We start from the raw sequence: 27,270 nt of genomic DNA on the forward strand, positions 1-27,270 counted from the left end.
ATCAGGATCAACTGCTTTTCCGCTCTTCATCCTTGCGGTAGGCTAGCCTACCGTAGCCTAAAAGTTCACCTACTGTCGGTGAAAAGTTATAAGTCAGCCTAGCCTAATGTTGACAATAGAGTTGGTGTTATTGCCGTAGATCTTTTATTATACCATTATCTTCCATTTCCAACCGGTATACCTTTTCCTTTCTTATACCTGCACTGTACTCATGCTCCCTCGAGAATGTTATCAACCGCTACCAAACTGTACACGATTGGATTTTTCAGTTTAGACACACAACTTACAGCATCGCTGGTCTCACCACTGTCTTGTACACCTTCCCTTTCATTCTGGCTTATAGTCGTCTATCACATCGTACCCCCGACACTTTTCTTCACCCATTCCAACCTGCTTGGACCCGTCTCTTCACCTCTTTTCCACACTCTCCATTGCTCTGGACTGTCGTCCCCAAGTACCTCCAACTTCTCGATCTCCATTCCCTGTAGCCTCACTGTTCCACCCGAGTTCTCTGCTCTCACTACAGATCACAATGTCATCTGCAAACATCATGGTCCAGCCTGTCCAGAAGGGGCTCAGAGCTGATCTCTGATGAAGCCCCACCTCCACCATGAACTTTCAGTTATCTTTCCTTTATTGAACATAAACAGTATAAACAAATATAAATATGTACAAATAAACATGGCAAGGTTGAATCGCACTTCAGTGAGACAACCGGGGACGAGGGAGCAAAGGACATAAGGACATTCGTTCTGTATGTAAACAGAAGTTAACAGTGTTAAAGGTTTGTGAGAAACGTCTAATGCTAGACAAAAAAGAAAGTAAAAGAAAACAATTAAATAAATAGATAGATAAATCAAATAAAAAAAAGAATGAATTAATTTAAAAAAAAACTTGCAAGAGGAATACAACATATATTTACAAAAAAGAAGGTAAAGGGAAAAAATCAAATAAATAGATAGATAAATAAAATTGAAAATAAATTAAAAAAGACTTGCAAGGGTAATATAACATATATTTAACTTGGTGGTTCACAAGAAATCTCAGACATTAAACTGTAATGAACTGTTGGCAATTTCCTTCTAATCACTTAATAAAAATACATGCAGCCCTTTCCCATGACGTCAGTCCGGGCGGACCAATCAGCGCCATGGGAATCTCTCTCTCCCTCTCGCTCGCTCTGCGTGCGTGCACACACGCGTGCGTCAACTAGTTGTTGGCTAACGCTAGCTACCAAGCTAGCCCCAGATTTTCGAAACATTTTTTTTTTTTTACTAGACACAAAATACGCAGGGGAAGCCGCTATCGTTCGCCATGAGAGGGGATGTCCGCCCCCCGCTGCGTGTGCGCCGGCCTCCAAGTGAAAACTAGATGTGGGGCTTTGGGAAAACAATAAGTTCGCCAACGCCTGTGAAAAGTCCGGCTATGTAGCCGCAGTTTTTGGACATTGGCGGTTTGCCTTTGCTTGCTAGCATCCTAAGAAGGAAAGCTCCGAGATTTTGCAAGGACTGGATGCGGAAGGAGGATATGAGGCAAGCTGGGCAGCTAACGCTACTTGTAAGCTGTGGTGGGATCCAAATGTGGAAAGCATTGCACTGTGAGCACAATTATCCGATATATCAAGCGATACGAAAGTTTGATTATTATTTTTTTGTGACTGAGTTCACGACGAACGACTGGCGTTGTCGTTGATTTAGCCTGCCGTATTTACGCTATCTTCTTGTTATACATTTCACGTTACCCAGCTAATGAGAGTGACAGTAACCAGGTTGAAATGCTGCTACTGGCGGCCTAGCATTAGCCGGTAACTACCGTTTAGCAATCAAATGATAAAAAAGGATTGTCAGCCAGTGCGCTTGTGTTTACTGCCGCTATCGATGATATTGTCTTAGACACCGGGCTGATTTGAGGCGTTGGTGGCTGATCGGCTCGAAAGCAGCCCAACCAAACACAGTGGTGTACGTAAGCTATGCTATTTTCTGTGTTAGCTTGCTAATGTCAGTCACAAACTTAATCTTGCTGGGACAACACTGGCCTGGTCCTGAAAAGGGTCACTTTAAACTCAGCCAGTCCGTTCGCATAGCTTAAAATCCACGATTTTTATACTTTACGGGCTGATACAGCGTTTTTCTTTGACTCAATGTCAGTATTATTAGTGATCAAGTTTACAAACTCATTGAAGTCCAGCAACCAATCCAGAGAAAAACAGTGTTGGACCTGACCTTGTGCGCTAAATCAAAAGAAATACTTTTACTCGCAGTTTGTAGTGTCGATTATTCTGTGGGTTACAGCGTAACGTCGTATTTACAATGTCGTGCCTGATTTGCTCTCTCTTTCAGATGAATGTTTTTTCACACATTCAGTGGGTTGCCAAAGTGCCAAAAAGTCACTCACCCCGATGCCCTGCAAGGATTAGGGTGGAGCGTGGCATCGTCCGTGCAGGGAGTGAGCACACGCTGACACAAGAATGTGCAAGGACTCTTGACCTTCACTGAAGTACACATATCCAAGCCAGAACTGTTGTCCTTGATGAAACAGCCTTGGTTGACCCCCCATGCACAATGGAAGTGCCATCATAGACACGAGACACTGTGGCTCGGGCTGCAAAGTTTTTTGAGCTACGCCGTCGGTGGAACCATTTCAGCTTTGACTTCGCCCTGAAGGTGGAAATGGGTTCCCAAGCTCTTCAGATACTGCGGCAGGGTGTGTGGGCTTCACTCACCGGAGGGTGGTATGTGGACCCCCATCAGAGCACCTTCTCCAACTGCTTCCATCTCTACCTTTGGATATTCCTCCTGGCCTTCCCCTTTCTGCTGTACATGGTAAGCGCAGTCACAGATTCCGCTAGCTTAACATAAACCACAGGTAGCCACGAAAGCAGTTGTCCTTAAAGTCTGTCGTCTTCATAAATTAGTCTTGCGGTCGCTCAAAGAAATCACCGGCCTATCGGGTTGTCATTCCATGGTGAAATCACGGCGTCATTTGATATCTTTGATATAAAATGCCGGGCAAAAAATGTTGCAAGTCTGCGTGCGTTGACCATACCAATTCTGTCATCCCTTTACCTTTGGTAAGATATTCAAGAAAATCCGTTAAACCTCATTGCATAGCCACATGTTGTGAGCAATTTTTGCGACACCCACAACTCGTTCTTCAGCCTGCCTTGGATTTTGTAATCTCTTTCTGTCACCTCACCCAATGCCCTCTGCCTTCTGCTCAGGCTCTTCCTCCTAGCTTGGTGGTAGCAGGCGTGTACTCTGCGGTGGTGGCGATCTTTTTCACAGCCATCAAAGTGGTGAACTACCGGCTCCATGCCATGTTTGACCTCGGCGAGATTGTGGAGAAGAAACAGGCCTCTCTCACGGCCGAAGCGCCGAGGACAGAAGAGGGAGATGAGGGTTCAGGTGCACACGATGGGAACCAACACAGGTAAAAGCGTGGTCCTTTCCAGGAATAGCAGTTCAATGAAAAAAGAATTTCTTTTATAATCCTTTGCATGGGTAACTTGTCCTTAGGGATAGTCACGTTGGTGTAGAGATGACCGTGTTTCGGAAGGTCAACTCGACACCCCCGGTGCGCTGCAGCTCACAGCACTCTCTGTTTGGACTGAACCAAGCTTCGGTGAGGATTATTTTACTCGACATCGGCGTGCGGCCTGCTCTTCTGTCTAAGCAAATTTCACTGTCTCAGGAATGTTTAATTAAAGATGATCAGATCAATATCACATGAGTTCAGACAGGTATTTGTCTTATTCAAAAAACATTTCTTACAAGACTTTAGGGCAAGTGTTTAATTTAGTTACCGATGTTGGCGTACTTCATTTCACCAACTAGCCGCTTTGCCTTTTTCAATCTTCCGCAGGAGTTCTTGCCTGACACAGGGGGGCCGAAAGGTTGGTGTCTGCAGTTAATATTTGATATCCCACGTATCATAAATTGTTGTATCCAATATGAAAGCTCGAATCTTTCAAAACACTGTTCTTACAGAGCTATAGCTGCTTTGCTACGGACTCTCTCTTCTCTTTACATCAGATATCAAGGACTTAATGCAGGAGCAAGGAAGCAATAATGTGATCGTAACCTCGGCTCATCGTGAGATGCTGCGCCAGAGTTCCCAGGACACCATTAGTAAGTCCGCCACTGCTCCGTGAGTGGAAACAAGCACGATATGTGCTGAGCATCACGCTCAGGAACCCGCCTAAAGCCGTGTGAATACAAATTACATTTGATAGTAAGAAGGATTCTTAATTTTGCCCGGCGCGACTGGGATCTGTCTGGATGTGTAATCCTTGAAAAATATTGCTCTGGGTTCGTGGAAGAAGGATTCAGACCTTCTTAATGACCTTTAACCCAAGGGAATATGAATCTAAATGATGTGTGTCTTACTGTGCAGGGGCTCCCAGTGTGGTCCAGTCCTGCATTGCCGCAGCGCTAGGAGGCAATTTCCACGGTCTCATGGGAACATCCGGAGCGTCCGCTGGATTCGGAGAACCCGGAGACTGTCTGTCTATACCCCCGTCACCCTCCAGTCAGGAGGATGGAGGAGAGAAAGAACAGTTGCCTGAAGTGCAGGAATTACCTGACAAGTTGCCTCAGCATCATCCCGAGGACAATGACATCGGGGTTTATTCTCCTCTTGGTCCCTCCGCCGAGTCTGAGAGCCTGGGGGACACTCCTCTCAGCCCTCTAATTAAGAGTAGCCTAAGCGAGGAGCTGAGTGAAAATCTCCTGGGTTTGGGCCTCGACCCTGTGGTGTTCGCACCTGGTACGGAGCACCCCGGCTGCCGCAGCGGGGTGGCGCTAGCCGCCGGATCCACGGACAGCTGTTTCAGCGCGGGTGGAGCCACCACCGACCGGGAGACGCTTAGCACCGTGAGCAGCTACCGCAGTGAAAAGACGGATTCAACTCAGCTCGAAAGTCCCTCGTTCGGCCAGCCGCGGCCCGCGGACGGACAGGCTTCCACCTCGGCGCCTGCGGCGGGCTCCAACGGCGTCGAGCTCGCGGAGGACCCGGCGGGACAGGACGGCAGTGACACTGACAACCTGTCAGACAGCGTGCTTCTGCGCTCCCCTTCCAAAGATTTCTCGCTCAGCCAGGGGCTCGACAGGACACTCGTCGAAGGAGAGGATTTGCCACCTATCCCTTCTGATATTGCACAGCCTCCTCCTTTCCAGAACTCGTCCCCGTCTAGCAGCGGCCACTCAGAAGTATGCGAGTTAGACCGAAACGCCCCGGTACCCCCTCTGCCCCCGCCTCGGCAAGCCAATTCAGTGCCCTCAGGGCTGGCCCTGGGTCTGGTGTGCTCTGAGCCTGCTTTGCCGATATCCTCCGCCCCCTTCTTACTGGCTGATCAGTCTACGCTGCAAGCCCAGCAGGTCGTACGCCCTAAAGACTTAAAGCTGCTGCGGGCCAGCGGCAGTAGTGTGGGGCACCGGCCGGGCCGGAGGAAAGCTCCACGAAGGCGAGCGGGGGCGGGAAGCAGTAGCTTCGACTGCGGCTCTTACCGGCGTCACCACAATCACAGACAGCACAGAGATTACATCCCGGTGCGGAACCGACTCGGCGCCAAAACGTATAGTGAAAGTCTGTTCGAAGATTCCAGCGACGAGGACGACGGGAGTGACATGAGCGCCGGCTCAAGCCTGGGCTCTCAGCGCCGATACAGCTCGGACGACGACGACGACGACGACGACTCGAGTTCCTCTACCTCCTGCTATTCTCCAGAACTTGCTAACACTGGCATTACATTACCACTCCCTGCTGCTGCCGCCGCCGCCGCCGCCGCCGCCGCTCCACTACCAACCCAAAGGGAAGGGGATTTACCCGAACCTCCCGGCCCCTCACATTCTCGTGCTGCTCAGCGCTCCTCCAGTACAGCTAGCGCTAAGACTCATGCGAGGGTGCTAAGTATGGATGGCGCAGGTGGAGGCCAGAGCAACAACACCGCCCTTCCTTCTACCCTGCTAGCCATGCCCTCGACTTCCACCCCGGCGCCTCGCACCCTCACCATCTCCAAATCCGATTTGGAGGCTCGCACTGTCCATCTCGATAGCTTTCCCGGAACGCATCATCATCGGCTAGAATCTCTCGGTGGCTCTTGGACCGGCAACCAGATGGGTTGGCGGGCAGGAGAGCTGGTCGAAGAGGGAGCCGTGGGAGGAGGTGAGTCGCCAAAACGTAATTGTTGAGATGAGGCTTTTTTTTTTTTTTCCCCACTCAAGTTTAAGCTGTACCATCGAAGTACAAAAATATTTCAAGTCGCAGCATTAACCACTCAGGTTTAAGAGGTGCCGGTAATTCAGCCGAACAAAACTTGTCTTGGCTGACATCAACTTTTCATTCTGAATAACGCGTTCAGGTAAATCTTGAGCTGATCTGATTATCCATTCTGGACTTCTCAATCCCAAATGGAATATTTCACAGGCTCAGCCTTGCTAAATTGGTGCAGAACCGAGGAGGGTTTGACCAGAATCAAAATAAATCTCATAGTAACAGTGTCAGGGCAAGAAACATTCATTTGCATCCAAGTGAACTTAGTTCCAGCTACTTATTATTTTGGGTCAGAAGTGTAAAATAGATAATAAAAAAAGCATCAGCATCATTCACCGTCTTATTATCCTCAGTGTAATAAATAAATTCCGTCCAATAATGGAGCCTATACTAACTGATGGTTTATGCTTTCACTCTACAGTTGACCATCACATTTAATGTGTCATTAAACCATGTTCTCGCTGTCAAAAGGGGCTCAATGGGGCTTGCAGCTTTCTGCAATTTGCATAATGTGCCGTTAATGATTAATTCAGCTTTATTGTTTTCTCGTGCATGGACTTCATAACTCGTGTTGTAATAATTTGGCAAATAATGCGTAGTACGATCCTGAACCCGGTTGACATTTTTACACGGAAAATTATGCTTGAATAATAAATGTACAAATTCAAAAGGGCGCATATACAACAGCCAAACAACTCCATTGTCTTAGTTTGGTGAGTCATACCTTTCTGATTTAAGGCATTCCTATTTAAAGCATCAAAACAACGCGTGTGCTGCTAGTAGGCTGCAACTGCTTTTCAGACATTTCAATGTTAAATACTGTATATATCATACTGTGCCTCTCCTGTCGGTCTATAAATGCATAAGGGAATGTTAATCAATGGTGATTTTTGTCAGTGGAGGGTTGGAAGTGCATCGGTTAAGAATGAATTCTCAAATTTGAGCAGCCAACCTAACAGGACTGGGGATTTTATGAGTATACCAGGTACTAGAGTTTGACTGAATAATTCCAGTTTTTTAAATCTTTCCTAATAAACTTTTATCCAGCCATGGTTCCAGACGATGGAAACAAGCACGACTCTGTCAGCAGCGTAAAGAGGACCCAGGCCATTCGCAGAAGACACAACGCCGGGACCAATCCCACACCTCCCCCATCCACCATGGGGTCCCCCCCCAGGTCAGTCGGACAAAACACAATTTTCTTGTCAGGTCTTTATGTGTGTATACATATGTGTATATATGTATATGTAAATTTAATGCATTTAAGTGATTAAAGTGCAAATTCACATTTTCAGTGACTAAGGCTGTTATTGAGGGGGAATATATGATCAAGCTACTTAGATGACGATGTTCACAGTGGATTAGAGAACACCTGATTTCATTTGGCTTTTGCGTGCATGCATATTCATGATCCATAATCCTATCCATGCCACATGGCAGGAAAAATTAGAATTGGGTCACTTCAAGCATGTAGTGTAAAGAAGGCCTCAGTGAACCCTTGAGAACTGTCGCAAAGTCAGTTTTCTCAGCCGTCGTGACACACTAATATCTTCCTAGCATGCAAGAGGCAAAGCAACTAGCAAGTGTGTTCTTTAATGGCCATAACAAAGAGTAAACCTTTTCTCGATTTCAAATTGTTTCCGTCTGTCGGGGTAAATATTTTTGAAGAGCGTCGCAAACAACGAATGCGCTCGAAAACCTCCGGATTAATGATCAATAAAGCGTCGAGTGCTCGAGGGCAAAAGCAGGCCTCGGCCATGGCTGAAGGGGTTAAGTCTACTTATTCTACTTAGCTTAGAGAGGCTCCTTAGACGAGGGCGATGGCGTACTATTAATTATAAACAGAATCTCCGTATGCCTTGCATTCCTTCAGTCTACAGGACCTCCAAAGGGCTCGCACCTCCTCCCATTCACGGACCCGCACACTCCCCTCCGCCTTACAGTTTGCCTCCTCACTCCTGCTGCCCCGCAGTGGAATCCACGAAGCCTCCACTTTTGATGACACATCAGAAGGAGCAGTGCACTATTTCTTTGATGAGAGCGGTGAGTCGCTGACTTCGAAAAAAGGAGAGATTTTAAAAAATGGATTCGAGAGACGGTGCAATTAGTTGGTCGTTTTTGGTGCTTTATATCTGTAACGTGTAGCTCCGTCGCCTTCGAATTCTGTTCTGTTTTGTTTTATGTATAAATTTTGGGAAAAAAAAACTGACAATAAAAGAAATATAGCAAATCTTTTCTCTTGTGAACACTATTTTGGATCAGAATGTATTTAAATGTTCTTTATCATTTCATTTTTCGCTATTTCATTTGATTTGATTCATTTGACGTTTGCCGAATACTGACTTTTGCAGTCAGTGTCTTTGTGATTTTGAAATGTGTCCAATTTCATAAAATAGTTAAATGAAATGTCAAGCAGCCAGATGAATAAAACTACATCGATATTAGACCGCTCAATATCACAAACAAAGGCTTTTTTTTGCGGCAAAAGGCAAACTTACTTTTTGATTTTATTTATTTTGATTTAGAAGTGAACACTTCTCTCCCCCCATCCGACTATATCTACCGAGTCACGGCTCCACCTTAGGATAAAGTTGTTCTTTTTGAAGAGTCCTCTGTTTCAGCTTTCTGTCTCTTGTGTGACAGGAGTGAAGAGGTCCTACACATTTGGACCTGCTGGAGGCGGTTATGAGGACCCGGTTCAGTAAGTTGTGAATCTTTTATGACCTGAATGTTTTCCTCCAAGACTGCATTTGCTGAGAGTAAGTTATTAGCGAAAGTTAGATGCAGTGTCATAAAATGTTCTGGCCACAGGGAAAGGGAGAGGCAGTCGCAGTCTTCAAGCTTCACCTCCACCGAGGTCCAGGAAGGGGCACCGGTGCTGTCCATGCTCCAGCCCAGACCGGTGGTTTTACAGGGCATGCAGGTGCGCAGAGTCCCTCTGGAGATTCCCGAGGTCAGCAGTCTCTGACGATTCACGTGGCCGACTATTCCGTGCATGTCATCCGAATATTCCAGAACCCGCACCTCAAAGGGAACAATGACACATTGTCCTTGTCTTTTATACCCTGCCCGAATCTGTAGTTCGATCTGGATCACGAGTCCCTACAAGAATCCCAGGAAAACACGCTGATGATCGAGGAAAAGGCTAAACCGAAGCAGTACTATCGCTTTTGGGTGTTACCCGGAAAGTGGCTTAGGGTTCGATACGACCGACTGGCTCTCCTGGCTCTGCTGGACAGGTGAGCCTCGCTGTCGGGAAGCAGCGCCGATCATCGCAAATATCACAGACTACAACGAGTAATGTGCATGAATCCAATGCTGCCGATCTCTTTGATTTAAAGATACATCAAACATATTTGTCCGTTTTTATATACTGTCACAGTATACCCTTTTTACATAAGTTCAATCGATGCATGTTCAATACAGTAAACATATAGCCTAATGTGAATACATGATACAGATATCGTTGAGACAAACATTGCTCCCTCTTCCCTCCATCGCCAGGAACCGCCGCGTGGGAGAAAATGTGTTTGCCGTGGTGCTGGCCAGCCTGGTGGCCTTCCTGGGCTTTCAACTGTTGCTCCAGGGCTTTTTCAGGGACATTTGGGTCTTCCAGTTCTGCCTGGTCATTGCTAGCTGCCAGTACTCTTTGCTGAAGGTATTCCACTGCTCTATTCATTTTTAGGTTTTCCATGCATTGGCATGTTTTACTTGCTATTGCTAGTGTTTGTGTTACATTCTTTTTTTTTTTTCTTCTTTTTTTTTTTTCCAATTTTGTTAACAGATGTCAGAATGTGAGTTGTTATCCCAGATGAGGAATATAAACCCGATAAGCTAATTTTAATTTCTGCCACACAACCAGTTTTTATTTCTTCTTAATAGCTCGTAGCAAAGCACACAGATTGTTGTATAAATTTGGTGCTCGGCTTTCTCAGCATTGATTTTCAAAGAAGTAGATTGGAGAACTCAAGGTACTGCTATCTCGGGGAATTCAAATCCACTATTGAAAAGTCCATCATTATTATGGCCGTGATGAGAAAGGGAAATGAAATTTTAAGGCAGCCATCTCGCAGCCCTGTTCGAGGACTCGAGGGAAAAGAGACTATTTAATGATGACTGCATGAACTGTGCTAGTCGTGTGCGTGTGTGTGTGTGTGTGTGTGTGTGTGTGTGTGTGTGTGTGTGTGTGTGTGTGTGTGTGTCTGTCTGCGCAGTCGTGAGTTTTCCCCTGGCCAGCGTTGTGTCAAGCCAACAATTCTATCCAGGGACAATGCGTGGGCTCTTTTAAGATCAGGTCCCAGTGAATATCTGGTCGCTGCCTGACATTCCCAACGTCTTGAAATCCGCCACTTCCCTCTCGCGACCGAGCTCTTTAACATTCTTAAGGGAAAGAAGCAACTTGCATCAAAGTAGAAAAGGGCTTGTGACTGAAAGCACAGTTTCAGGAAATATACCATGGCAAACTACTCATTAAGAGCAAGGAGCAAACCCCTGCAGAGATAGCAGCGGGTGGCATCACTATATCAAGACAGGATCTGAAGATAACCTGTGGGGATATAGATTTATTAGTGACACAGGCTATCTGTGCAGCAACCAAGAAGGGAAAGCATGTCAAGAGATTCTGTACGACACACCCGTGTGTATATGATGTTTCTTTATGCGCCCCTACCGCAATTACCTTCATTTCGACACAGCGGGGAAGAGCTCTCATTGACATGCAATTACGAGAACTACCCATCACATTTTTTTAATTTTTTTTTTATTTTAACAGTGCCACGACCCAAGACACATTAAAATAGGCATGGGGAAAGTGTTGACAGCAGTTGAAGGGAGCGAGTGTAGCCAGATGCAGAGGTTGAATAAAAGTTAATATGAGCTTCCTGTTGGAAACCGACTGCACAGAAGGAAAGGATGGCGAACAGAGAGGGAGAGAGAGAGAGATGCAGTCTTTCTAATAATGCTAAAGATCACATTCTAGGAGAACATTACTGATCCCCAAATGCCGAACCCCACTAAATACGGGTTTGAAAGGAACGAATCAACAAAAAAAAAAAGTCCCTCCAACCTGCCACACTCTCAGTGTCACAACATCCAGCATCGTATTTACATAATGAAGGGAGGCGGCTGTTGTTTTGCTGCGGGAAACCCACGCAGAAGCAGGGCTTGCGGATGTGCATAAGCCAGTCTGGCAAATTGGAAATGTCAAGGAGTTCTCTTTAAACTGTGAACAGAAAATACAAATGTGGGGCAAAAATTAAAAAAATAAATAAATAAAAAGAGGACCTGAAACACAGTTCCAAGAGTTGAGTTTTAGTCCAGCACACATTTATTGTGTAGAACTTTGATGAGAGAGAGTTTTTGGTGAAAGCTTGTGCGCAGCACAATGGAAGTAGTCAGAGTGTACACTTATATTTATTCAGCGGATATTTATAACTAGAACAAAATAGCTTTGAATCCAGGTAATTATACTGTTTCAATGTGGAAGAGTATCGAGTATTTTGTAAATACTTTAATATCAAGGTTGCTATGAGAGCAACGCATGTGGATATTTGTTGTCAAGGTATAGAAGGACACTGAATATGCCTTAATAATCTTCAAACCCCAAGCAGCCGCGGTTTCTGCCAGCCTGATATCACAACAGGGCAGTTGTTCTGGTGGTTACGAAATGTAAACAGGCAATGTTTCCGCTGCTCATGCCTGTGAATTTTAATTTTCCACACCGGTTTGTTTCAGAGTGTCCAACCGGACGCAGCCTCTCCGATGCACGTGAGTACCGTCTTCACCTCCACGTGCGCCGAAATGAAATGAGCGGCCTCGTCGCGCCGGCAATGACTTAAAAGTCCCCGTGCATTTTTGTCTGTTCTGTCGAACAGGGTCATAACTGGATTATTGTGTACAGTCGGCCCGTCTACTTCTGTTTGTGCTGCACGATGATCTGGATCTTTGACTTGTCCGGCCGCTCAAACAGCCTGCAGCCATTCTCCCTCTACGGCGTCACCTTTTTCTCCGCACATTTCCTGCTCTGTGTCAGGGATATGCTGCTCGGTGAGTTCAGATTACGCGCCCACATATACTCAGACACTCTTCTGCAGGTATGTTATCAAAGTCTGGCTTCTCTGTTTTGTTTTTTCGTCTTTCCTCGGACAGTGTTTGCCTTGTGTTTCCCCATCATTTTCCTGTTCGGGCTGCTACCTCAGGTCAATACCTTTGTGATGTGTCTGTTGGAGCAGATCGACATGCACATTTTCGGCGGAACCGGTGAGAACAGATCGGATGACGAAACGTAACCCCGCCGTCAGAATTTTGTTTGTGAAGTATGACGGCGCCAGAGGCCAGTCCCCGAAGAAACGGCCCCTTAACTTGTGTAATTCCTCATCCCCATCATCTCGCTCCCTCCTCAGCCACTACCAGCCCGCTCTCATCTCTGTTCAGCCTGACTCGCAGCATGTTGGTGGCTGCCGTGCTGTATGGATTTTGCCTTGGTGCTATCAACGTAAGTGAAAAGCAGATGCTCGCTGTACGGGAAGGTAGCGGCTCTCGGGTCGTTCGCGTCGCAAATAAAGTGCTCTGTCCTGCAGGCACCGTGGGGGGACGCCCATGTGCCGGTGCTGTTCTCCGTGTTCTGTGGCCTGCTGCTGGCCTTATCCTACCACCTCAGCCGTCAGAGCAGCGACCCCACTATTCTATGGTCAGTATGCCGCCGGCGCCGAGTTATGGAAAGTCACATGACCTATCGAAGGAAATAAGATAACTTTGCAACAGCACAAGTTTTTCGGTTGCCTGTATTTTTGTTTAATGTCTTTGAAATGAAATGTCAAACATTTACAATCTGGCACAGCATTCCTGAAATACAGGGTACCAGAAAAAATACTTTTCGTTAACTTCGCTTTCTGTAATTTCAGCTTATTTTTCATAATTTTAGGTAATATCTAAGTAACTGCTGATATTCAGGTGACGTCTTCAAGAGATTTTGGCATAAATATAAGTAATTTGTTTTGGATGATTTGCTCATTTGACTATTTCAGAAACAGTGGAATTAATGAGTACGACAATGAATGCACAGACTTGGCTGTAGAAACTAAAATTGAATTTTAATCTGTTTAAAAGAAATAACCCAAAATAGTAATAGCGGTCTTGTTTCATCAATAGTATTAGGTTTGGTTAAAAATGTCCTACAGCTACAGTAAATGAACAGTCAGTTTGCTTGTGTCACACATGAAGAAGCTGCTTATTTCCATCCATTACAGGTCTAATATTTAGCATTTGTTCACTTTATTTCCTCCCCCACATTTAGAGCTATGTTTTACACCGCAGCCTGCTGCTTTTCCTGTGGTGTCCTCTTTTTTTCAACTGCTGTTGTTTTTCTTTTTTACTGTCAACTCAGGTCATTGGTGCGGTCTAAATTATTCCCAGAGCTCGAGAACCGAATGCCCGAAGAACCTCCGGTGGAAATCAAGGATCCTCTTCCCGAGAAGCTGCATAACTCCGTGGTACCCGTCCCTTCTCCTGCGCCCGCGCCGACGACAATTTCAGCCCCTTGTTCATGTTGCATGTCCTTTCGTCCCTTTGCAGAAGGAGATCCTTCACTCGGATCTGGTCATGTGTCCCCTCATGGCGGTTATTACCTTTGCCATCAGTGCCAGCACGGTCTTCATCGCTCTCCAGGTCAGTCCGGGGAGACTTCATCACGCTGTTCCAACGGCTTATTCTCACTGGATTTTTTTTTTTTTTTTTGTTAAGAATACGGCGATTTCTTCCTGCTCAGTTTTCTTCTTATTTGTCGCTTTCGACAGCCCGCTCTCAGCTTTGTGCTTTACATCCTGGCCGGGGTTGTGGGCTTCATTACCCACTACCTCTTGCCGCAGCTCCGCAAGCAGCTGCCGTGGTTCTGCCTGGCTCATCCTGTACTCCGATCCAGGGAGTATAGTCAGTTTGAGGTCCGAGGTGAGTGATCACGCTTTCATCTTCCATCGTCTGCACCGGAAACTCTAAGCCTGAGAGCGACCACGCTGTAACGGAGTTTTTAAAAGTATATCCTTTCGAAGAAGGAAAAAAAAAAAAAAAAATCTCGGTTCAAGATCTCTCCAACTAGCACACTTACCTAGAGCTCAACTTTTAAAATAAAGAACATTTCTTATTCTTGCACCCTCTCCATCCTTTGACAGCTTTTTGTTCTATCATCATTACCGAAGAAAAACCGGCGCATTTAATTTTTCTTCTGAGCTCGGCTCTATTCGGCGACCCGGTGTCTTGACACACTGTCATCCACGAGCTGCTCGGCGATCGTGGAATGACGCACGTCGGACAGGATGGAAAAGGCAGACCGAAGCCCGTTAATTGACACGAGCGAGGATGAAGTCGGTTAGAGGGCCGTGCCGTCAGTTTCAGCACTTTGTTCCACCTCCACCGACTCCAGGGCAAACACTATCCATTATCCAACCGGCGCACCAAAGTACCCGCTCTTAAGTGTCTTGGAAGACCTCTTTTGATTTCAAGGTGAATCGCTCGAGATTCAACCCTCACTTGACGACACCTGTCATCAGCGGCACCTTTCTCGGGGCAGGAAAAAAAAACATTAATTTTGCTATTTTGAATAAAAAGGGTTTGGTTATAATTGGCCTATTTCCAGCATTCCATCCGCAACTGTGAGTTGATTTCATGCAGCAAACTGTGAAAGAAATTGGTCTTTACGTCGCCTGCAGCTCCTCATCTCCCAGCTCACTGTGGCTGCACCTTCTTCTTCCATCACTTTCCACACCATGGCAGAGCTCAGCCGGCGAATGAGATGAAATATTTTCTTTGGAGTTTCGGTTTTAATCAACAATGGTGATCAATACCAAACTCTATGACAGTCATCGTATTTCCTCACCTCCTCATGGCAAAAGTTGGACGCGACTCTGTTCTTTTGAATTCTATTTTGAAAGTGGGATTTGCGACATCTTTCCGCTCGGTTTGTAGACGTGGCGAATGAAATGGCTCTTTACCCCTAGCAGTATTTTGGCTGAAGACATTTCTTTAAAAAAAATGTCAAGAAACTCACCTGTAATCATCAAAATAATAATGATAATAATAACAGCGATGCTAAAGGGAGGCCGTTGTGGGACACGGTGTGTCAGATGGATTTTCTTTCTTTTTTCCAGATGCTGCGCAGTTGATGTGGTTCGAGAAGCTGTACGCGTGGCTTCAGTGCGTGGAGAAATATTTCATCTACCCCGCCGTCGTGCTTAACTCCCTCACTACGGAAGCTCGTAATGTCGGGCAGAACCACAAAGATCTGGACATCTAGTAAGTCTCTCCTCACTCGGTCTACAAACAGTTTCTATTAGGGCTTTACAATGTTCTCTATCACTGCTCACCAAGGACTGTGTGCTGACAGCTGGGTTTGTTGGAGCCATCGAAGCTAAAATTAATAGATGTGGCGAGCGACCTGCAGATGTACTTCATTCTGCGGTTTGTTTCTAGGACAGAAGATGTAGACTATAAAGTATCTTGACGTATTAGGTTCTATTCCAGACTTGAGCCGGACCAGCATACAGCAGCCCCGCAAGGCAAATCACATTATTTTAGGCTGATTTAGTAAGTGTGCTTTTGTAAGAGTGGCCACAATGCAGGCATTTTTCACAGGCCGCACTATAAGAGAAAAATAATTTTGAAATTGTCTTAAAAAAGTGTGTCAGGATTTCCCGCCCGTCTTCTTAGACGGCGCACAGCAAAGCTTACGATTTCACCCTTTTTTTTTTTAGAAAATGAAAAATCCTCATTCAAGTTGTGTTCGTGCCCCTGATTTCTTCTCTCTGTCTCTCGAACCGCTCCAGCAGCCGAGCGTTTTTCATCTCAGTAGCAGGCATGAAGTTGCTGCGCTCGTCGTTCTGCACGCCGTCGCAGCAGTACGTCACACTGTGCTTCACCACGCTCTTCTTCCACTTCGACTATCCGCACGTCTCGGAGACCTTCCTGATTGACTACTACTTCATGTCCATCCTTTTCAGCAAGGTCAGGACCATGCAGTGCAATGTGCGCTACGTGAATATATTACATATATATTTGTGAATACGGTCGTGATTTTAACGTGTCTGTCCTCGGAATTCTCAGATGTGGGACCTGCTGTACAAGCTGCGCTTCGTGTTGACTTACATCGCCCCCTGGCAGATCACCTGGGGCTCCGCCTTCCACGCCTTCGCTCAGCCGTTCGCCGTGCCCCGTATCCTTTGTCGTTCCGTTTTCAGGAAACGGACGATTTCACCGGGAAAGTAAAACAAAAAAAAAAAAAATGTACATCATCACATGCGCGGGGATCACTTATTAGAACCTTAACCTTTGTCACTTCAGACTCTGCCGTGCTTTTCGTCCAGGCAATATTTTCCGCCATTTTTTCCACCCCTCTCAATCCGGTCCTTGGCAGCGCTGTGTTCGTGACTTCATATACAAGACCTGTTAAATTCTGGGAGCGAGACTACAAGTATGTTTTGTTTTGTTTTTCTTTTAATTATTATTTTCTGTTATCTCGTGGTAAATAGCATGGACCGGCTCCTATGGACTGGGGTTGACATATACCACGTTTTATCCGTCTGTGAAAATGTTCCCATTGAAAGCCGTGATCCGTAATTGCACCGTCATTTCTTTGTCATTAATTCAGTGCACAGTCTTCAAAATGATGGAAAAGTGCCATGAATTCATATGCAGTTAGTGTAACCTTTAAAAGTCAGCAAGAGCTAAATTAGCAATAAATTACCGGAATATCGCCAAACATTACTTCCAAAGTACTTATGTGCAATTTATGAAATGAATTTTTTTAACATCTCTTTTTCCTCAGGAGTCAAATCGACGCTATGTTATCTGACTCTCTATCGAGCATGAAGGACAAATGATCAACCGCTTGCGTGTCCCGCCTTTTTATTCAGCTTCTTCCGCTGCTTCTCAGCACAAGTCTTCCGCTAATAAATGAGCAGGAAGACCTTGTTTATATTTATTATTCAGTTCGGTCGAAATAAAGACAAAAAAAAAAAGGAACATTTCAATAGTACAAAACTGTTTAGAAATCAAGCCAGAGCAAAGAACTACCTTGAACTGGAACAAAGTTACTGAGAAATCAATGGGAAATTTAAGTTCAGGGATGATGTCAACGCCAGATGCATTTAAATAGGAATGGAATTTACGATTCCTTTTCGAGGTGTAGTTAACAATATTCTTCACCCCCCTCTGTTTTTGCAGCACCAAGCGGGTGGATCATTCCAACACCCGACTGGCCACTCAGCTGGACCGTAACCCCGGTAGGTCTCGACCCCCCGCTCGCCTTTTACCCGTCTCTTCCTGAACCCCGTTTGTCATTCCGGGTCGTTTTCCTCTCTTTAAGGCGCCGACGACAACAACCTGAATTCTATTTTCTACGAGCACCTGACCCGCTCTCTGCAGCACAGCCTGTGCGGAGACCTGCTGCTGGGTCGCTGGGGCAACTACAACACGGGCGACTGCTTCATCCTGGCCTCGGACTACCTCAACGCTCTGGTGCACATCATCGAGATTGGCAACGGCCTGGTCACCTTCCAGCTGAGGGGCCTGGAGTTCAGAGGTCAGCGGCCAGAGATGATGAGACGCGGCGACACGAGCTCGATCGAGCACGCGAGTCGGAAAGACGCGGGGCTCTCTCTCGGCTATTTACAGAAATCAGGCCAGAACGGTGTTCATGTATAAAATAGCGACTGTCAAGTTCAAGCCACTCTGAACCTGATACAGCCCGCATTTGTTTTATTAAATATTCATTTAATCCCGAGTTCTTACGGCCTGTATTTTTATTCCGGCTTCACGGCTCGAGGTCTATTTTAGGGTGTTGATGACTGAGCAAAATGGGTTTTTGTGCCGATCCCCAGACACGGACGTTCGACTGCATAGCAAAGCTTTATGAGCCAAAATCAAAAAGATGGTTTAAGATTTTTACACTCCCCTCGTCCTCGAGGTGATCGGATCATTATTCTTATTAACCCGAATGTGATTATTTAATACAAACCCCGGCTGATGGCGTAAGATCGACACAAATACTTCACCCTGGCTTGCTTTTCATCTTCTCTCCCTGCAGGAACCTACTGCCAGCAGAGGGAGGTGGAGGCCATTACTGAAGGTGTGGAGGAGGACGAGGGCTGCTGCTGCTGCGAACCTGGTCACCTGCCCCACATGCTGTCCTTCAACGCCGCCTTTGGCCAGCGCTGGCTGGCCTGGGAGGTGGCCGCCACTAAATACGTGCTGGAGGGCTACAGCATCAGCGACAACAACGCAGCCTCGATGCTGCAGGTGTTCGACCTTCGTAAGATCCTCATCACGTACTACGTCAAGGTCAGTGGATTCTTACTGCTCGCCCGACTGACGTAGCGCTTCTTCTTGAAATGTAACTTAAATATCAGATCAAAAATCCAGTATCGGCCAGGCCCTCAACGCTGTATTTTACAAGTTGCCCCTCCGTAAGCCTTCATTTGTGATTTTACTCAGCTACGTTGCTGCTTATCAACCCCGCTTCTGCAGCGGTCGAAACCTGGCTGTGTTCAGGTCGGGGTTTGGTGGGTCACAGAGGAGTCAACATTTCAGCAGTACTTTCTTTAACATGTAGTATCTGTGTGTGTGTGTGTGTGTGTGTGTGTTCAAGCTGTCCACAGTAAGCCTGTTAAATGTAGCCTTCTGCTTGGGAGAAAAAAGAGAAAAGGAGTCATTGGGTTTATGTGTTTGCCCTCTTGTACAGAGCATCATTTATTATGTGAGTCGGTCTCCCAAGTTGGAGGAGTGGCTGACCAACGAGACGATTCAGGAGGCTCTGCGTCCTTGTCTCGGGCCGAACTACGTCGATAGCGACCCGACCTTCAATCTGAACATCGACGAGGACTACGACCACCGGGCCTCCGGCATCACGCCCTCCTCCTTCTGCATGGCTTACGTGGACTGGATCCAGTATTGCAATAGCAGGCGTCAAACGGTGAGGCCGTCCTCAGTATTCCGATGTCTTGGTTGTGACATTGTCCTACTCGGCTCGCTATTCACGCCGATAATTGAGTGACCGCTAACAGAAAAGCCATTAGCCATTAGCTCGAGAGGACAAATGAAATACTCGCATTTGTGTGCGGCTCCAAACATTAGCAGGGGAGTGATCGAACCCAAATGAGGATCCGACGCCGCACATTTCTTCATCTATGGATAATGCCCAAAATCCACACGCTCCAATAAAAAGGAGACACGGCGCCGCTCTTAATGAATATCCAATCTCTCAACATTTGAAACCTCACCGTCCTCCCTCCTGTGCCCGCAGCCTGTGACCAGCGAGAGAGACTCTCCTCTGGTCAGCCTGTGTTTCGGCTTGTGTATCCTCGGGAGGCGAGCTCTGGGCACCGCCTCCCACAGCATGTCTGCGAGGTAAGTCCGTCACCGCTGTGCTCGCTGGAGATACCGGCTGAGAAGGAACCACAGGTCGTGATTCGCATCTCCTCTTGCGGCCAGCTTGGAGCCGTTCCTCTACGGGCTCCACGCCCTCTTCAAGGGAGACTTTCGCATCACGTCTCCGAGGGACGAGTGGGTGTTTGCCGACATGGACCTGCTGAATCGAGTGGTGGCGCCGGGAGTCCGGATGTCCCTCAAATTGCATCAGGTGACGTTTCGCCAAACGAAACGACCGCAGACGTTGGAGCGAATCCCCGAACTTTCATTTCTGTCCCCAGGACCACTTCACCTCTCCCGACGAGTACGAAGAGCCCACGGTCCTGTATGACGCCATCACCGCCAACGAGGAGAAGATGTTGATATCCCATGAGGGCGACCCCGTGTGGCGCAGCGCTATCCTCGCAAACATGCCGTCGCTGCTGGCGCTGCGGCACATCATGGACGACGGCAGCGACGAGTACAAGATCATCATGCTCAACAAGCGGTTCCTCAGCTTCCGCGTCATCAAGGTCGGAGCTCCCGGGTTCAACGTTGTTTTCCTGTCGTCTTCCTCTCCGTTTGCGAGGCTTTGCAGAAGTTGAGCCGAGCTGTCTTTGTGCCGCCTCCCCTCCGCAGGTAAACAGGGAGTGCGTCCGCGGGCTGTGGGCGGGTCAACAGCAGGAGCTGGTCTTCCTGCGTAACCGCAACCCGGAGCGCGGCAGCATTCAGAACGCTAAGCAAGCCCTCAGGAACATGATCAACTCCTCGTGCGACCAGCCCATCGGCTACCCCATCTACGTGTCCCCCCTCACCACCTCGTACGCCGGGGGCCACGGCCAGCTGCGCTCCGTGTGGGGGGGGCCGGTGAGCCCGCACAACATCTACAACTGGCTCATCAGCAGCTGGGACAGGTGCGCGCTACGGACCGCGGCGACGGATCGCGACGCGCCGGGCTAAAGCGTTAACCCGTTTCCTCCCCCCCAGGTTGCAGAAGGGCTGCGGCGCCGGTTGCAACAGCGGGGGAAATATCGAGGATTCCGATTGCGGGGGCGGCTCCACCTCCATCTCCACCAACCCCGTCGTTCACACCAGTCAGAGCACGCCGGCCTCCAGCCTTCCCCAGTCTCACATCACTGCTGTCCAGCCCTCCATGGGTAAGAAGGACTCGACCTGCGCAAAAACCCGGGGTCGCGGTTCTTCTAGGAAGGCGGTGGGTCACTAAAATGTGACGTCACGCACAGGGAGGACGACCGAAACCTCGCAGGTTTTCAAAGACCCATCTTGTCCTTGAAAACCTGCAAAACAGCCCAGTGGTATCTTACTCTTGCTGGATGATAGAATATGGAACTAGTTTGATCTCCCGCAAACAGATGCACGTGCTAAGGCATAGATCATATTAATGGAAAAAGTTAAACAAGCGATAAACATTTGCGCGCTCGCCTTGTGCAAAGAGATCTGGCTTTAAAGGGAAAAATTCCCCTGCCGCCGTCAGCCCAGAATTCCAACCTGTAAAGTCCCGACATGGAGGGCAATGTGGCCGCGGAGTCCAGAAGATTCCCCAGACCATCTCGTGCCAGTGGTCGTCCCAGGGTGTTCTGGTAAACACTGCCCCCTTTCGGGGGAATCGTGTTCCATCACAAGGTGCTGGCGAATCCATTCCTGAGGCGGCCGTCACATCCGTCCTTTGACTTGTTGTTCACTCGGCCGTGAGCTTCCACTATAATGCAACATTTCTCTAGAAAGGTCATCGGTTAGTCGTCAGTTGTTTGGAGCGCTTTGTGAGCGCTTAGCTGGAGTCAAACAAATGTTGTCTGATGAATCGATTCCGGTTTCACAGATAATTGAGGATTTCAGCTCCACGATATCAGTGTGAGGAATCAAAAGGAGACGACGAGAGGAAGTTGATGAATCTGTTTGTCCGCAGGAACAATTTCAGAAGACAGCGCTCACAACTCATGTACATTTAAATATGACAAATACGATAATCAGGAAGTGGTTTGTCTTTCTAACACCTGGCTACACCGTCTGCTGCAGACGCTTCGGCACGTCACAGATTTGTTTCAAGACCGACATTCGTTTCGCGGAGTCGACGGTGGCGATAATGAGCCGCTCGGTGTGTCCCTCAGGTACAGACAACCCCGTAGGTCCCACCCAGAGCTGGCCTCACCACCCGCAGCCGCTGCCCTTGGCGCTGCTCAGCCAATCGGAGGGAAGGATGGAGGCCGGCCTGCTCACGTCCCTGCAGCGGACCTCCTCCATCCAGGGCCTGCTGGGCCAGCCGCTGTCCAACTCCCAGCTGTCGTTCAGCGGCTCGGTGGCTCCGCCCCCCCTGCCGGGCCCTGAGCGCTTCTGCCCGGCGAGCCTCCTGGAGACGTCCGTGCCCAGGGCGGGCCAGCGGGCTGGCCTCAGCCAGGGCGGCGGCCTCAACTACGACAGCCATTTCGGGAAGTGGAGCTTCTCGGGCAGGAAGGGCTTCAACGGACCCGCTGCGGCCGAGGGGGACGGAGGGACGGCGCAGACCGTGCGCACGCAGGTGAGGACGCCGCCTCCAGCAGCAGGCGGGGTCAACAGGGCCGCCGCGGCTGCCCAGACAAGCTTTACCGGCAGAAAAGCTCCCAGTTACAAGAAGGTCACGTGTAGCGCGGCTCGGCCTAAAGCAGGCCTAGACCAGGGGGCGGCAACCCGTAACACCCAAAGAGCCATTTGGACCCGGTTTCCTCCGAAAAGAAAACACTGGGAGCCGCAATTACTTTTTGACGTCTAAAATAAAGGTACCACTGTGTATATTGCTTTTTATTACCTTTATACTTTGTATAAACAAGTGTATAATGTGTTGCTTCTGAAATTCACAAAGTATTACGGAGAAAATTAAATTTTATGTATGTAATTAACTCTTTTGAGCTTTGGGCTTTCAGAGCGTGTAGCGGAGCCTTGACCTGAATTTCAAAAATAAATTGGGAAAAAATCAAAAAGTCAGTAAAGAATAAAAAAAAATAAAAAAATTTGCAAAATATCTTCATAAATATTCATTTTACCTGGTTTAATGGGACTTCTGCTCCTGAACTTCTGCGTACAGCATCTGCAAATCAGGACTTTACCGGCTAGCGGATATACCGGCTTCCGCGAGTGTGACGTTATTTTGAGCGGCGAAAAATAATAAATATAATTTTATTTACTATTTCAAGATCACAATAATCTTCCAACTTAGACCTTGAAATTAAAAAAAGGAATTAACACAAATGAAATACACTTGAATTAAATATTTATAATTTATTTTCCCAAGCCACTCGGAGCTGCAGTGTAAAGAGGGCTCTTCCGATGCCAACGTATGGCTCCTAGACATTTTGTGTTGAAAAAGAAAAGATTAATTTTAAAATACTTGTGATATTTCTTCATAATACTGTCAACAGTCAACAGAAACTAGTTTTGAAGATAAATTTCATGGGCCACCCGTCGGTCGGGTCGGGAACCGTTGGCTCCCGAGCACGTTCGGGTCATCGTAAGGGTGAAGACATTAATTTTATCAGATAGCCAACTAGTTTATCCGCATCAGCCCTCGTAACGGAAAAGATGGCGAAAAGAAAAAAAGACGATGATTACCGCGCATTCCAGGCTGCGCTGACAGAGGAATTTGCAATTGGATCTGCGGTATGTCTAATATGCTGAGATAAAATTGCATCGATGAAACGGTCAAATATAAAGCGGCACTTCAAACAAATCCATGCAGCACCGGAGGTGGCATTAAAAGTTAGACATATTTATTATACGTTAAAAATACTATATGGCTCTCAATGAAATATATTTAGAAATATGTGGCTTTTATGGCTCTCACAGTCAAAAAGGTTCCCGTCCCCCGGCCTAGACTTACTAATCGGATCGTTTTCACCTCGATTCTTCGATCCTGACACGGATGAGGAACGTAAAAGAAAGCAAAATGATTTGTTTGTCTCGTTCAGCATTTCTCCCGATCGATCTCATTACCTTCTAGTTTCTGTCGTCCCCTGCAGACAAAGATGATCCCCTTTATCCTCCGCAAAACTCCTCTGGAAAATCGGCTTTATTCAGGCGTCTTATTTTAAATATATAGCTTTTATGTCTGAGTTCCGAACCGCTCAGTCTGCTTGGTTTAAGTTAATTCGAATAAAACAGGACTCCTTGTTTAGTAGCTGAGAGCTTCTTCTCAAAGGTGCAGCGGTGGAGGAAGAGTCAGGCGATGCTGTCCACTGCAAGGTGGCTGACTTTGAGATGGATTTATAGGCTGAAAAATGAGCTTTAGTTTAAACAGGTGAAATTTCAGCTATCGTTCAGAGCCGTTACTCATGAACCGGTGAAAAAGGGGGAGCAAATAAACCCGAAAAAGGACAAACATAAGTCTTCGCTTGTGATTTCAAAAGTCTTCGGAGGTTCTTAGTCATCCATCTCCTGGTAAATTCTTGTCAAAATCTTCTGTTGTGGCAACTGGACTTGAATTTCTTCAAGAATTTCTTGAATTTCTTCAAGTCCAGTTGCCACGACAAGCACTCCTTATATCCAGCGACACTGCTCTTTAAAATTTAACACATTTATGGAAATTTCTTACACGCTGTTATTTCCAAGTCTCTCTCTTGTACTGCCTTAAACCTGGCCGCTGTTACTATTTGACGCGTAAACCTGCACTGTTGCTTATCATGCCATGTCCGACCCTGTCGTCCCCCCAGCCGGCCCCCCCTGCACCCGCACAAGAGGCCAGTCTGACCCAGGATCCTCTGGGCGCCACTCAGACGACGGATCCCGGTCCGCCGCCGGCGGGGGACCCCCCGACCCCGCGAGAAGAATCCACAGAGCTGCCTTTACTTGAGCACCTGCGCTGAGTCCGCGCCAGGAGACCCCCGACCCCTCCACCCCTCCACCCCCTCCCACGGCGAGATCCTCCGCAGCGAAAGCACACACACACACACACCGCGGTCCACTCTGCAGGACTCATTCCACCCGCCCCTCCGAGTGCAAGTCCCGCGACGGAAAACCAAGCTAACTTTTCATTTTTTTAAATTTTTTTTTCCCTCCCCCCCTGCACTCTAAGACCCCCGACTAGCTGCGTCACGTCACCCGTCTCCTTCTCGGCCAAAAAAAAAACAACAAAAAACGAGGGGCTGGTCGGGCCGCGCGTCAGACCCTGAATGATTTCAGCCATTCAATCCAAAGTTCATGGAGACTCTGGAGGGCCGGAGATGCGGCGCGTCGTCGGCGTCCCTGCGGAAACAACCCTGCGGTTGTTACAGTCGTTACAGGCCACAAAGGCCAGTGCAATTAAAAGGGATGTTTTGCTTGAGGATTGTTTATTTTTCTATACTGGAAAATGGAGTTTTGCCTCTTGACTCTCACTGGCAGCAGCTTTTTCTGCTTTTTTTTTTTTTTTTTTTTTTTTGTCCCCCCCCCCCCCCCCCCCCCGTGCACTCTCAATTCACCACCAGGCTCCTCCAAGAGGCGGCTGCACACACAGCCGAGGGATTGGAGGACACCGCGATAAGCCTTGTTTCGTTCCAGTCATGTCAAAACGTTTATCAACACATATTGACCCGTTTCCCAGATACACAAAAAAAAAAAATCTAAAGAAGGGTTTTTTTTTTTTTTAAATAGAACATCCCCAACATTTCGTCCTCTGAGGAGACACTCGGCAGGTTTCAAGGCGATAAAACGCTCCCCTCCGCCCCAGCCGACACGCGTGGTGCTGTTACCGCTTGTTTACAGTCCGCCGAGGCCGAGGCGGGGAATCTGTGCTGCCGGACGGGTCGGGACGGACCCGCCGGAGAGCGAACCCCCACCCACCCGCCCCAACCCCCGTCTGTGAAAAACTTGTGTTGATCACAAAACTACAAAATGGGAGCATCGCAAGGATTTTTTTTTTTTTTTTTTTTTTTTATTCTGCTCTCGTGAGAGGAATGTTTGTTCGTTTGTTTTTAATTTTCTTTACTTGAAGAATCTGACGTTTCCTCCGTTATTTTAGACGCGCCGAGCTGGTTTTCGCTTTCGGCCGACCAACCGGTGACTCGCTCTCAGGCCGGATCCGGTCGGCCGGCGTCCTCTCGCCCGGCCGCTTTACACAGGGAGCTGTTTTCTTCGCCTGCAGTTTGGCCCCCCCTCCCTTTACTAGACTACTGCTTCTGCATCTCCTGCTACTACTAAATACCCACTACTACTGCTGTTTCTACTACGATTACATCCAGCGTTTTAGTTGGAAATAATATTGAATAAATACTGAAAGCAAAGGTGGAATATTTATTGATGAATATTGTCTTACAGATATCTTTAACGGGGTTTGTTTATATGGTGTGCTGATATATCGGATAGGCGATCTGCCTTTTTGTCGACTGTAACCCGCCCCCCTCCCGCCCCTTAACGTCCTTACCGTCATCACGTCTGTATCGTCTCTCATCTCACCTGTACGGCAAAACTGGAAGTGCTCCTGAGAAGTCCCTGTAACCTTCTTGCCTATTTCCGTACTCTCGTGGAAAAAACAGAAAAAAAAAACAAAAAAAAAAAAAACGGCGCCTAAAGTCTCTCCGTTTTTTTTTTTTTTTTGGCGTTTTTTTTTTTTTTTTTTTTTTTTTTTTTTTTTGTTAACCTGCAGACATTTCCCCCCCTTGCGCGAAACCACATTTACAAGCCTGTGGAAGAGATTAATCTCTTAGATTAATTGCGATTAATCTGTGGGATTAATCGCAATTATTTTTTTTTTAAATCGGAAGTCTCCTTTTATTTCACTCTGTTCTAACAATAAAAGTCCATATTTTCCCCACACGCGGCCCTAATCCCAGACGCCTCTCCCCGTTTTATCTTCTCCACCAAAAGGGTCTTGGAGAGAGACGCCGGGGCCGGTCGGCGGCGGGGAACGGCGGCGATTCGCCGACTCCTCGTTCGAAGGGAGGAAAAAAAACTGAAAAAAGGGGGCATCGGAAAACGAGTCGTCACAAAGTCCTATTCCCCTCCTCGAAACCCAGATATCTCTCGGTCGCAGAGAAGCGGCGTCGCGTTTTCCTCCAAACACTCCAGTAGCTCCCTCGACTCAGGAAAAAAACAAAAAACAAACTGACTTTCTGATCAGTGCTGTCTTCTCTCCTCGTTCATCCTGTATCCAAAGCAACCGGGAGAAATCCTTTTTTTTTTTTCTGTTTATCTTTGCTGGGACTGAGGAAAGCACGAGTTTCTGGTCAGACCTGGGTATCAATTAAAAAAAAAGGGATTTCTTAATCTCTGTGTACAGCATGTTTCATATATGAATATATATTTAAAATATAAATCTATTTTATTATTATTGGATTTTTTTTGGGGGGGGGGGTTTACATGTTAGGACATTTTGAGGTTCATAAGAGGGACTTGTTTACCATCAGAGGGGGCAGTTTGGGAGGAAATCAGTTTATACTTGGTTTGCACAAATGTATCATACAGTACACCATCCCATTTTATCTTTCTATTAGTTATTCTGGAAGGGGGGGGTTTATTTAAAAAAAAAAAAAAAAAAAAACAACAAAACTTTACGTCCTTGTTCAATGTTCTGTACAGTTTTTTATGTGATTTTCTTTTTTCCTCCTTAATTAAATTAAAGATTTTTGTGTCTTTGTTTGCAAA

The 27,270-nt window shown here is 47.2% G+C and overlaps 1 protein-coding gene across 1 annotated transcript; it reads left to right on the top strand.

Annotated features, from left to right (window-relative positions):
- Positions 1 to 283: 283 nt before the first annotated feature.
- Positions 284 to 27,270, top strand: LOC147216638 (pecanex-like protein 3). Its single transcript, XM_086177460.1, has 36 exons — positions 284 to 1,597; positions 2,340 to 2,822; positions 3,221 to 3,429; positions 3,516 to 3,621; positions 3,862 to 3,892; positions 4,032 to 4,127; positions 4,393 to 6,162; positions 7,318 to 7,447; positions 8,144 to 8,313; positions 8,914 to 8,971; positions 9,082 to 9,223; positions 9,352 to 9,509; positions 9,775 to 9,928; positions 12,004 to 12,036; positions 12,144 to 12,315; positions 12,418 to 12,528; positions 12,672 to 12,763; positions 12,849 to 12,958; positions 13,655 to 13,760; positions 13,843 to 13,935; positions 14,064 to 14,214; positions 15,411 to 15,555; positions 16,086 to 16,263; positions 16,363 to 16,471; positions 16,600 to 16,729; positions 17,482 to 17,540; positions 17,624 to 17,839; positions 18,344 to 18,597; positions 18,998 to 19,228; positions 19,559 to 19,662; positions 19,747 to 19,894; positions 19,965 to 20,195; positions 20,302 to 20,576; positions 20,650 to 20,819; positions 21,792 to 22,198; positions 24,363 to 27,270. The coding sequence occupies exons 2-36, from the start codon at positions 2,670 to 2,672 to the stop codon at positions 24,513 to 24,515; spliced, it is 6,855 nt and encodes a 2,284-aa protein (XP_086033586.1). The 5' UTR covers positions 284 to 1,597; positions 2,340 to 2,669; the 3' UTR covers positions 24,516 to 27,270.

The sequence above is a fragment of the Fistularia commersonii genome, chromosome 29 (genome assembly GCF_037954325.1).
Source record: "Fistularia commersonii isolate RoL2024-O1a breed Wild chromosome 29, RoL_Fcom_v1.0, whole genome shotgun sequence".
In the NCBI taxonomy this organism is placed as follows: domain Eukaryota; kingdom Metazoa; phylum Chordata; class Actinopteri; order Syngnathiformes; family Fistulariidae; genus Fistularia; species Fistularia commersonii.

What these genes read in the sequence shown, in the direction of transcription:
- LOC147216638 (XM_086177460.1), top strand. Translation starts at nt 2,670, where the DNA reads ATGGGTTCCCAAGCTCTTCAGATACTGCGGCAGGGTGTGTGGGCTTCA. An exon ending in TGACACAGGGGGGCCGAAAG is followed by an intron (nt 3,893 to 4,031) that starts GTTGGTGTCTGC and finishes TCTTTACATCAG; the next exon opens with ATATCAAGGACTTAATGCAG. An exon ending in ACCATGGGGTCCCCCCCCAG is followed by an intron (nt 7,448 to 8,143) that starts GTCAGTCGGACA and finishes GCATTCCTTCAG; the next exon opens with TCTACAGGACCTCCAAAGGG.